The 12,455-nt window shown below is 41.9% G+C and overlaps 1 protein-coding gene across 4 annotated transcripts in view; it reads left to right on the top strand.

Annotated features, from left to right (window-relative positions):
- TUBD1 (tubulin delta 1) overlaps positions 1 to 11,862 on the top strand; it is a 12,100-nt gene extending 238 nt beyond the window's left edge. The window contains exons 2-9 of one of the 4 annotated variants that reach the window (XM_019545689.1): positions 2,912 to 3,103; positions 3,860 to 4,007; positions 4,481 to 4,697; positions 5,510 to 5,711; positions 7,241 to 7,405; positions 8,450 to 8,590; positions 9,483 to 9,666; positions 11,731 to 11,862. In XM_019545689.1, coding sequence (XP_019401234.1) covers positions 2,932 to 3,103; positions 3,860 to 4,007; positions 4,481 to 4,697; positions 5,510 to 5,711; positions 7,241 to 7,405; positions 8,450 to 8,590; positions 9,483 to 9,666; positions 11,731 to 11,833 — 1,332 coding nt within the window. In that variant the 5' untranslated portion in view covers positions 2,912 to 2,931 and the 3' untranslated portion in view covers positions 11,834 to 11,862. Of the gene's footprint in view, positions 1 to 2,911; positions 3,104 to 3,859; positions 4,008 to 4,480; positions 4,698 to 5,509; positions 5,742 to 7,240; positions 7,406 to 8,449; positions 8,591 to 9,482; positions 9,667 to 11,730 lie in introns of those variants that run through there. The other 3 variants (XM_019545688.1, XM_019545690.1, XM_019545691.1) reach the window with 3 other exon arrangements.
- Positions 11,863 to 12,455: the final 593 nt, after the last annotated feature.

Genomic DNA, 12,455 nt, shown 5'->3' on the forward strand with positions numbered 1-12,455 from the left:
GAGGGGTTTTTGGGGTGCTCTGAGGGGTTTGGGGGCTGCTCTGGGGAGGCTGCTCTGAGGGGTTTTTGGGGGTCCTGCTCTGAGGGAGTTATGAGGTCCTGGGGGGCAGAGAAATGGGCAGGTGTGGGGGATGAGGCTCTGAGGTGATGGCGGGGTGCCAAGGGCCCTGTGCCTGGGGGTGATGGCGGGTGCCCTAAACCAGTGGCAGCTGAGGGAGGCAGCAGCTGGGGCTGCGCCGTGCCCGGGGGTGGCGGGGGCAGGCACTGACTGGGACCATGGCTGTCCCAGGCAACCAAGATCTTTCAGGGGCCAGGGGGCACCTCGCATCTCTCCCGAGCAGCTGCTCTGTGGGGGGGGCATGAGCTCCGTGGTGGGCCGTGAGGATGGATTTTCACACCTTGTGGATGCGGGTGTTGTCAAGCCGTGCAAGCCTGGGGACTGACTGGTTGGGTAGCAGCTCTGTGGGAAAGGACCTGGGGGTGACAGTGGACAATAAGCTGATTATGAGCCAAGCACGTGTTGTCAACACGGCTGAGGGGGTTGCATTGGTAGGAGCGTTGTGAACAGATCAAGGGAAGTTGTTTATGCCCCTCTATTCGGCACTGAGGAGGCCACATCCAGAGTCCTGTGTCCAGTTTTGGGCCCCCCACTACAGAAAAGATGTGGACGAGTTGGAGAGGGTCCAGTGAAAATGGTTTGGGGACTGGAGCACATGACATATGAAGAGAGGCCAAGGGAACTGGGCTTATTGAGTGCAGAAGAGAAGACCAAGGGGGATTGAACAGCAGCCTTCAGCTCCCTGCAGGGGGGTTGCAAAGAGGATGAAGCTGGACTGTGCTCAGTGTTGGCAGATGCCAGAACAAGGAGCAATAGTCTCAAGTTGCAGCAAGGGAAGTTTAGTTTGGATATGAGGAAAAACCCTCTCACTAGGCAGGGGGTGCAGCACTGGAACAGGTTACCCAGAGGTGGTGGACTCTCCATTCTTGGAACCATAATACAGGCAGGGTCTAGAGCCTGCTGTGGGTTCTTGCTTGTACTTTTCTTTCATGCTTTATGTAATTCACTAAAGCAAAAGCCAGAGAGCAGAAAGAATTTTTCTTTATTCTGCATGTTAATAATTAGAGTTGACTGCAACTTTATCAAATGATATGTAGCAATATAAATACTAATCCAGCTGGCTTCCTAGGAATTGTCATCCATGCTCCTGAGCAGCTGCCGTTCAGGACAAAGTGCTGACTGCCAAAGTTTCCCCATAAGCAATTTTCTTTCAGGGTTCCCTAACTGCAGGCTGTCAAACGCTACGTAGCATTTCCTTCAGTCCTCTTTCCCATTGCATAGAGTAACTCTGTTCCAAAGCTAAATGGCCAAAATCTGACTTTGCTTTAAGCCGTACCTTAGCAGAGATTTAAGAGGAGGTAGAGATTAAAGAGACCAAACTGATCATGCCGTACTCTACTTCACCCCCTACATCCTCAGCAAGAGAGTATAATCATTCCTCTGCACCCTTGATAAAATTATGTGCTTTATATACCTGTATCAATACCTTGATTAAGTATTAACCTACTACTTAATAATACAAATAATACTTAACAATGAACAACAATGAATGAATCATCCGGGCAGTTGATTTAACAGTGATGAATGCGAAATGTGTGTATAATGGTGCTTATTCTTTGGCCCACTGTCAGTTTAGCTCTTTGTCATTGTTGTGCCTGTATTGCACAAGCAGCCATTTAAATTCTCAGTTGTTTGAGGCTGGATCCGGGGATGTTTTAGATCTTTCAGAAGCAGGAGCCTGTCAACAGCTGTAGAGACAGGGTTACTGGTGAAGTGATCCCCAGGCAGGTCCCATCAGGTATGTTTCAGCCTTGCTATTGAAAGCAAAAGGGAGAAAAAGATCTTGCTTCCCACAGCAGGGAATGTCAGGACCTAGCATCCACAATTAAACTTTTATTTCTAGAATTTCCTACTCTTGCTACCATCAATACAGCCTAGTTGGCAGCATTTGGTCTCATTTAATTTACTAGATTATGTAACCCACTAGTTTACAATGCTTGTATCTACATTAGTGCTTCTACAATTGTTAGCAACAACATAGCTGAACCAGTGGCCACAACGGTAGGAAACTCTGGAAAACAAGTCTGAAAACAGCACTGCAGGCAAATAATTTCCGAACTATCAGTATTCTTCTTCATGGGTCAGCAGAGATTTGCACATGTAACAAGTCAGGGTGGCGCTGTGGCATTAGTCAGTGTAGTTCACCAGGGGTATCTTAGCCATAAGGTTCCACTTAAGTTTGAAAAAAAACAAAAAACAAGCAGTCCAAGGTCCATCTGAGCCTAATTGCTAGCACAGTTAAGGCATGCTAGGTACTGTAGCCACCAGTGAACATCTGGCCACCTTTCAAATCCTCACCCTGATGACTAAGTATCCATTTATAGCTGGGTCAACTGGGAGCAGTCTTTGGCACAAGCCCAGAGTAAGGATCAAACTCATCTCTCTAGAGCCATAGTGAGACACCTTAGCCACTCTGTCAGCACAGCCTGGGAAGATAGAGAGGCTCTTTGAAATAAGACTGCCTTCAGTACCACATAAAACCCAGGGAGGCTGATTTTGTTGGCCTGACTAGCATTTGGTGGGAACAAATTTTCCTGCCCAATTCCCACTGAAACACATCACTATCCCTGTGGGGATGGAACGTGATTGTTGACTGCAGCCTTCTCTGAGGAGTTTCAGCTACTAGATCAATGCAGTGACACAATTTAACTAGTTTGGGAAACCCTCTAAACATAGGGTGAATTGTATCTGAAAAATCAGTCTGTTCTTTACCCAGGTTACAGAATGGCTGAACAGCTGCCTACTCATGACTTGTTTTAGCCACAGCAAATAAAAGCATACCTCTCTTTTTTAGGATTAAATCCAAAGTGAAGAATGTCAATAGTCACAGTGCAGCTTGGTCAGTGTGGTAATCAGATTGGCCACGAGGTGTTCAATGCCATCTGCAGCGATTTCCACAGTACACATGGGCTGTGCTCCAAGAAGGAGAATGAATCCTATCAGGAAGCTTGTAAAGAACGTTTTTTCAGTGAGGAGAAAACTGGAGGTATAGTATTTGAGAGGTTTTTTGTCCCTCAGTGCTAATTGCCTTTGTGCTCATTAATACTTTGAATGTCATCCAAGCATGTATTATATAGAGACTCGTGAATTTACCAGCCCGACATACAAGCTCCTGTGAATTAGCTGTGTCGTCACCACCATTTTACACATGGAAAGCCGACACAGAGATTAAGTGACTTGACCAGGGTCACCGATCAAGTCATTGTCAAAGCTGAAAACAGAATCCAGCTGTTCTAAACCCTAAGCTTTAACCTCAAGCCCACCCTTTCCCATGTGGGAACATGCCTACTGCAGTGTTCTGTTCTACTTGCTTAGTGCTTTTGATTGCCCTGTACATCCATGAGCACTAACACAGATGTTTCTCACCCAGACAAACTTTTTCTTTCCAGACTTCTGTTATTTCACGGGTAAATAGATCCAAACCTGCAGTTAGGGCATGAAATCTTCCTATATTTAATGCCAGCCAACAGCAAAGATTTCCTTACTAAAATGATTTTCATTCTATGTAGAATTGGCAAAGCTTTTGGATGGATGAAAGCTCCTTTTAAAATACGAAACATCAAATGTTACCTTATTCAGATGTACTGTTTCACTGAAGTTAGTGGTGCAACTTCCATGAGTAAGATGGGGGGTGATTTGATTTGGCCCTTGCTAGGTTCCTATGCACATAAGATTTTTTTTTTTTTCATGTTACAAGATTTAGGCATGATAGTTTCTTTTGTTTTTCCCCACCTTTCTCCAGTACCTGTTGCTCGGGCTGTACTTGTTGACATGGAACCTAAAGTAATCAGTCAGACTGTATCAATGGCTGCTAGATCTGGCTGCTGGAAGTATGACCATCAGTCACATTTCTGTCAGAAACAAGGGTCTGGAAACAACTGGGCAAATGGGTATGAATGATCTGAAGCTCTGTTAATAATACAGTATATGAATGATAATGTAACTGAGTTCATAGCCATTCTCTTGTAGAAACAGTATGATTGCAACTATGAAATAATGCACTCTATATCTAACTGGAGCTGGAGTTATTGCTATTGTAGACAGATGATGGTATTTTTGCAAGCAAAAAGACTGATATTTATCAAAGATATACTACTGGTATAAATGGTGACAAGTAATCAGGACATCGTCTAGACATCAAGCTATGTGATGTAAAGGTTTGAAGGAATCTGACTTAAAAAACCTGTAAATGCCAGATCAGTAGCACAATAGAAGAATTGAAGATTATTCTCTTCAAGGAGAATTAGTGACAAAGCCATATAACTTTCTTTAAAAAAAAAAACAAAAACCTGCTTTATATATCTTCTTACTGCTTTTGTTGTGATGCAATGTGAAAGTTTTTGCTTTTTCTTCTCTACTGCAGTTACTCTGTTCATGGGCCCAGACACAAAGATGCGATCATGAATCTGGTCCAGAAGGAGGCAGAGAAATGTGATAGACTCAGCGGATTTTTCACAGTAATGAGCATGGCTGGTGGTACAGGGTCAGGCATGGGAGCGTTTGTGACCCAGTGCTTACGGGATGCTTTTCCAGCCTCATTTATACTAAACCAGGTTGTCTGGCCATATGGAACTGGTGAGGTGAATGTTAAAGCTCCTCAAGGGATCTTGAGTTCTGCAAAACTTAATTATAGTTAATGGGAAACAGCCAACATTAAAAAGAGTGAACTGCCGTTGGTTTGCCTGCTGTTGTCACAAGTAACACTTAAAATGCCTAGAACTAAAAACAGTTTTTACAATTTATTGCATTTGTGACAGTAACTTTGTGTATCAGTCTGATCATTTACTGAGAGTTGCTTTGAGCTTCTCACATAGAAAAAAAAGACTATTTAAAGAACAGGATTGTAAAACCACAAAAATCAACAGGCTGGTAAAAGATGCTTTTATCTGTGGTACTGTAATCCCAACTGCAAGACTTAATTCTGTTGCTTCAGAGGCTATCTGAAGTTATTAAAAGAACTTTCTATCAGAGTGTCTAAACATCTCTCAAGCAGATAGGTTTAATTTATCCTCATAGCATCTCTGTGACAGTGAAGTACCATTTATCCCAGTTTAACGCATTGGAAACTGAGGCACAGAAAAACAGAGGGCCTTGCCCAGGAATACACAGCAGGAAATTGAACCTTGGTCTCAAGCCGTTTTGTCCAAGTTACTACACAGGATGCTCATGCAGCTTCTTTCTAACCTTCATGGCATAAACATAGCTGTGGATCACATGATCCAGGCGGGTCTTGTCCTCTGTCCAAGAGAATCTGATTTCATTGCAGAAGCTCAGGGATAGCAAAGCATTCACTCCATAACAAATGTCCTAAAGGAGGAGATGTGGAGGAAAAGTTTAAGACTGATTCTTTCTGTATTGGCCAACATTTGCTTGTGTGCTTCTTTGCTTTCAGGTTATTGTCCAAAACTACAACTCAGTTCTGACGCTCTCTCACCTGTACCAGTCTTCAGATGCTCTCCTTGTTCACGAAAATGATGCCATCCACAAGATCTGTGCTCAGCTAATGAATATCAAGCAGATCTCATTCAGGGATGTAAATAGAGTCATTGCACACCAGCTGGGAAGTGTCTTTCAGCCTACTCACACCTCAGAAAGTGCTGTTCGGTACAGCAGAAATCCACTCGGTATCTTATTTTAATAGTGTCTTGTGCCATGCAATGCTTTCCTTCCAAGGATCTTTAGTCAGTGATTTAAAACTTCCCAGCCCCCTCACGAGTCACTGTTATCCCATGTTTTTAAGATGGGGAAACTGAGACTAAGTGACTTGACAGGTTATGTCAGTTTTGGAGCAAAGGCGAGGATAGATAATTTGAGTGTTGGTCTCATCCTTTGCCAAAAAATGTTTTGTTTTTCTTTCCAAAATTGTTGGCATCACCTGGGACTGATTTACATTTCAGAAAAAAAACAAACAAGTGCAGGTCTGTGATTTTGCTTCAAGTTTTAAGATTGAAAACTTTATGCAAAGTGAAACCAGATAAAAGTTTATATAAATCCCTATGAATCAAAGTGGTATGTGGCCCTTGTAGTGCGTGATTTATGTCATCTTACCCTTGTGTCCCTGTAACAAAAGGACAGCATCTATATCTTGCAGGCCAGACAAATGTACCTACAACATTTCAGACCAGACATAAATGCAAGGGCCATTAATTTTCACATCCTTGTCTGATGTGTCCTTGCTTCAGGAACTCAGATTTGCTCCCTCTTTTTTTTATTTTTTGTTCGTGTATTTATGGAGCAGTTCTCCTTCATGGGAAAATTGCAAAGTAAATAGGCAAGAGAAAAAAACGTGTAGTTTTAAAAGGAAAATGATACAACAAAATACATTTGAAGTTGTTGTAGAATAAATGACTGAAAACACTGAAATTGCCTTATTGGGTCAAAGTGGCAGTCTGTCTAGTACCCACTCTCCGACAAGTTGTCGTTACCAGATGCTTTGCAGAAGGTTTAAGATATACTCAGGGGAAAATTATGAAATAATTTGGCCATAGGGGAAAACTTCTTCCCTGCCCACATCAGGTTGTAGCCAACTTTTGTCTTTAACAATGAGGGTTTATATTCCCTACACATAATTGCATTGGATGTCACCAAGTTATTCTCACTATCCATATAATTGCCCAGTTTTTCTAAGCTGTTTGTAATTTTGTGTACCCTTAACCACATCTCCTTTCTAAATAGTCTGCATCTCATAGAATTCTCCTTTGTGCCTCTTATTTTAATTTTTTTAACTCTTTCTTTTTAGCTGCATCTTTGCAACAAAGTAACTAGAACAGAACCCAACATTCTACCAGCTAATATAATAGTATTATCAGTACCTTCAGTATTATTTTCCATCCCAGTCCTTACACATACCCCCAAATATTTGAGGAGTGAGGGGGTTTAAATTACCATTTAACAGTGAGCAGAAAGTTTTAGTGAGCTGTGTATGGTAATGTTGAGTGCCAGCCTGTTAATATAGAACCCAGCAATATAATATTCTTTCTGATGTATATAGATTTGCATGTAAAGCCTGAGTTTTATCTTGTACCACATTACAGCTTTTGTCAGACCCTGTGAAACTCCTTACCATCTCAGTATCATTTATTTGAGTAGTCACAAAGTACCTATTTTTCTTCTCTCTTCTCAGGAGATTTAATGGACTCTTTAGTTCCCCATCCTGAATTCAAGATGTTGGGTCTTCGTAATATTCCTCAGATGTCTGAGAACTCCCTGGCATATAGCACGTTCACTTGGCCTGGACTCATCAAACACCTGAGGCAGATGCTTATTGCTCATGCTAAAATGGAGGAAGGTAAGAGGTTTGCAGGCACACTCAGAAACCTGTCACGCCTTCAACAAATTTCTTTTTTTTTTTTTTTTTTTTTTTTTTTTGCAATTTGGCGTACTGCCTTTGGGAGTTTACTTGCAGTTCAGGAGGAGGAACCCCTTTTTCTAGACAGCAGGAATTTTTCTGTACATACCCAGCTGCCTCCTCCATTGAATAATTCAGCTGCCAAAACACCTTCCAGCTCATTTCTGCTATATCCTGGTTTTGTTCCCAGGCACCTCAAATATTAAAAATATGTACAACAAATTAAAACCATAGGGAGCTATGTATTTTATTTACATGATCCACTTGGAACAGCCCTTGGATTCCAAGTTCTGCTACATTTATCCTTCATACTCCTTCCACTTCTAAAAATTGCATACTTAAGCCTCCCCATATCAACTACATAGACGCATGGAAAACTGAAACATGGTTTCTAGTTACATTGTCTAGGCAGTAGGCACCATCAGGGTACAAGGGTGAACGGTTTACTACAGACACAAGCGTACAGTCTGTCAGGATTAGCAACTGCAGCAGGAGACTTCCTATATTAGAACTGCAGGCTTGGTCCTATTTTCTCCTAGAGTTGAGTAATTGCAGCTCAATTAGTGAGTAGAGATTACATGTGTTAGCACAAAGGTCAGCAACCTACAGGCTAGATTTGGCCCATGGACACGTGGCTTTGGCAGCATTTGGTGCCAAAGGAAGAAATGGTGGCTGTAAGCACTTACTCCGTGCTGCCACAGGGAAAAGTGGTGGTGGTGCCTGAGTCCTAGCCCCCACCTGCTGCTGATCTAAATTTCTGGTAACTTCAGCCTGCAGCCCAAAATGGTGGCTGCTCACTCCTATAGAACATCCTCAGCCAGGTGCCCTATTTCACTAGCTGTCTCCAGCTAGCCTATTGTACCTCTTACTCAGTGCAGCCATGTTTTGCATCAGGACAACAGGAATCAACAAACAAAAGGGTGCATCGCACGATCAAATCATTCATTTTCTTTAATTTTTACTCTTGCAAAAATTTCTTTCCAGGTATCAATTGGCAGGTGCGACCACCATTGCCTGGACTCCCTGTCTCCCAAAAATGCTCTCCAAGTAGAGCACCGCATTTTAACACTTCTGTTGCCAACCTGGCTATCCTGAGAGGAAAAGATGTGCAAAGTGTGGATGTAGGTGAGAAAAACAAAATACAGTGTATTATTTATCGCTTTCCTACTGCTTACATGTGACAGCCTCTGGAGAAAGTAAAAAAATGAAGCTACAGATTTTAGAGCATTAAGGTCCGTGTTCCTTTGGGAAACGCATTCTAATGTCCAAGGTCGTGTAATCAGTCGCTAGGTACTACTGTGTTTGCATATCAAGATACTGCTATGCCAGCACCTACCAGTGCTTCTTAGAACACCAAATACTGTTTCTGTGACAAGATTCTTGGTCAGTATTCTACTTGAAAGGAAGCAGAGCTACTGTAGGAATGGGGGAATATCACATCTTTCTTACTACCATATGGTACAAGAGTAACTTTTGTATCCAAGCTGCACTAAACTGTCTGGGAAAATCTGTGGGAATAGCTGCAGTTTCACTGACCCATCATCATGTGGAAGCCACTTTAGAAGCCTAATGAATCTTCCAAGCCAAAATTGAGGCTTTCGGAGGACTGGTGGAATGGAAATCTATAGGTGTGTAACCTACCACAATTCTGCTTTCTCTCAAACTGGGGTCTTCCAAGCTCATCTACCCGTGTTACACCACCAAGACTGTGCTTCTAAGCATCAGCCAAGACATAAAGATAAAGATTGAGATAAAGTTGCAGCTTCCCCTTACTTATGGTTGTTTGAGGTCAGACAAACAACTTGGTGGCCTTCCAAGGCACAGCACCAGTTTTAAACATTCCTTTTGCAGGTTACTTTTCAATTGGATTAATTTAGTAGATTTAAAGAAGGATCATCAGTTTTCATGTACATTACTATGTGAAATATTTTGATGGGAATATTGTAGCTGAGCTTATTAAAGAAAACCCTACTTTTATCAGCATCAGTCAGAAAAGGTTGTCTTATTTCCACTACAGGAGGTTTCAGAGATGCCGCATTATATACCTCGTGGCTAAACCCTCAGGATGCTTTTAATGTATGGAAAACACCAAGAGCTTTTAACAAGTATGAAAAGTCTGCTGCTTTGGTCAGCAATAGCCAGTTTCTGCTGAAGCCTCTAGACGATATTGTTGGGAAGGCTTGGAATATGTTTGCTTCCAAGTAAGTGAAAATAATGGTGTTTCATTGTTTAGATTAAAAAAAAATCCAATATTGTTATAGTAACAGTGCTTGCAAATTGTTTCACAGCTGTTTCAGAGTTAATTCTGATTTGGGTTAATAAAAGTCACAGTTAAAAACAGCAATGCCAGCTCCATTACCGAAGGCATGCAAATATAGAAATAAATGGTCCAAATGTTACTGAGAGACTGATAGAGAGGAGCATGTGTGTCTGAGGTACAAATTCAGGCCAGACTGTATGTTGCTGTTTATTTTTTTGCTGTAAAAGTATGAGCATTATGCAGAATTACATAAGTTCATGCATAGGGGAGCAAAGTCTCAGCTTCTGTAACCCTGAGCCAGCTATTTCAGACAGGACTTGCTAGAAGCCAAGTCTCACAGTATTCTCTAAACACAGTAAAGTGTTGTCTGTAGGCCAGTGGCTGTTTGGTGACCTTGGTCAAATGGCTGGTGGCTTTGAACCATTTTCCGCCTTTTCTTTTTTCAGCAGTCACAGTACAGAAATCTAATAATGAGCTTGCAGACTCTCTCTTGTAGTCTGGAGAAAACACCTCTTGGGTTGAAGCACAATGGTAGAGCAGCATGGGGGAGTTTGCACTGACTGTCTTATGTCTGTTTAATGCAACTGGGGTTCCATAGGCCCCTGTCAGGGGTGTTGCAGTGCAGGTGTTGCTGCTACAGGGGCAGCCAGGTAAAACCTTTCTACGCATTCCTGCTGCATTAAGGCTGTGATCAGCCTAAAACAGGTAGGAGTCAGGGCCCAGCCTGGCCCCTTTCACACTTCTCTGAGAAAGAGAGGTGGGACAGGTCCACTCACATCCCTATCTTTGGGAGGAGAGTGGGGGGCAGACTGGGAAGGGCTGCACAGCATGAGGCAGCTCCTGCCAGCTTTAGGCTCATTAGAGAGCCCTAATGCAGGAGAAGCATGCAGCAAGTGTGGGGCAATTTTATCTGGAGGCAGCAAAACCCCATTGTGAAGCACTGAGGTAATCTAAGGGAGCACCAACAGAGCTTCTCAACTGGGGGTACCGCCACATTAAAAAAAGTAGTGGAGGGATGCCCTGACTCTGGAGAGGTTGAGAACCACAGGCTTAATGGGTAAATCACACCAGAGTTATCAGTGCTGTCAAACTGGCACTTTTCGTAGTGCTAAAATACCCCAAAATGAGACTTGTGCATTCCAAAATGACCATCCTAAAAATGAGAGGGGTAAAATAACCCATCCTAAAAATAACACATAGAAAACTCTTTTACCAATTGCACAATTTCTAAATTGTACATAGACAGGCTTCACGTTCCAGGAAACAGCAAGATTCCTGGCTTCATTTAAAAAACATTTTTGGGGTTTCTATATTTATGAAAGCTCTGTCCTGTGAGCTTTACTCTTCTTTAAAACCAGACTTCAACTGGAGAAATAATTCCTTCTCTACTTTGGTCACCACGAAGCCAAAACTGTTGGATGTCAGAGGACAAACATCCAATAAATGTGGGAGTTATTCATGCCTGGAGTGCGTGGCTAAGAGCTCAAGGGGAGAGCTGCTTTTATTAGTGCTGTTCCTGCATTTACCACCTGTTGTAAAAAAAAAACAACTGATAAGCAGCAATTTCACTGGAAGCCTGTCCTGACAGAATACTTTACCCCTATGTAAACTGTAGTCTAAACTGCTGCTTCCAAGCATGATAATCACTCTTAGTGGCTCTGCAGCTGTTAAGGGAAAAAAAAAAAAAGGCAAGTCCCTAGTCTTTGCATTCCCTGAGAAGCTAGACAAAATAATACTTAGAATTGCATTGTGTCTTTTTAAAGTAGTGTATTTGATCTTATAAACACTATAAGAAGTCAGTAAAATTGCATTATCTAGTATGAATTACAAAATCAGTAATAACTGAGGTAGGGTTCATCAGGGTGAAAACCGTCCATGGTGGTTGTCTGCTACTCAGTTAAATACACAGTTGTTTCTCAGTGTTGGATTTTGGGGGGGCCAGTAATGTATCACATCTTGCCTGTTTTGGTTTTCAATTACTTATCTAACCTCTTTTCCCCACTAGGGCATATGTTCACCAGTACACTAAGTTTGGGATTGAGGAGGAGGACTTTCTGGACTGCTTCACAGCTCTGGAACAGGTTCTCTCTAGTTATGCCAGCCTTTGATTTTGAAATGCTTGCCAATGGGCCTTCATCAGAAGGTATCCACAAAGCAAGGCCTTCTGCATCAGCTTCCAAGACAGAAACTGTTCAGGTGACTGCAGTGCAAACACTGTGCTTGTTGTTGTTTTTTTGTTTGGTTGTTTTTTGGGGGGTGGTTGGTTTTTTTTTTTTTTTTTTTTAAATGATGAAAGTTATATCTAGACTGGCAGTATTATTACCTATAGTGAACAGGTCCATTTTATAAAAGTAAGTTTGTGCATTAAGTAAAATAAAACTTACTGAAAAATACACCCCTATCTACTTGAATAGGTAGCTCCTTATCTTTACTTTCTCTTTGCATATTTCTTCAAGGTTCAGATATTTTTTTTCAGGCTGAAGTCTCAGTGCCTAGGCGAGTGTTGACTGACATGCTTCAGTGGACCGGAAGGATGCAGTGGATTACAGTTTTTCAATTTAGCATTTTAAATTTAAACTGCACATCCTAATATTCAACCCTGGAAAAACTGTGATAACAATGACCAAATAATATTAATCCTTAAGTATCAATTACCCTGATATACATTTGGTAAGGTTCACTGCCTTTTAGGGAATATAATTAATTGCCCAGCTCCTGTGCTGCAAGATG

The sequence above is a fragment of the Crocodylus porosus genome, unplaced genomic scaffold, assembly GCF_001723895.1.
Source record: "Crocodylus porosus isolate Cpor-Errol unplaced genomic scaffold, CroPor_comp1, whole genome shotgun sequence".
NCBI lineage: Eukaryota > Metazoa > Chordata > Crocodylia > Crocodylidae > Crocodylus > Crocodylus porosus.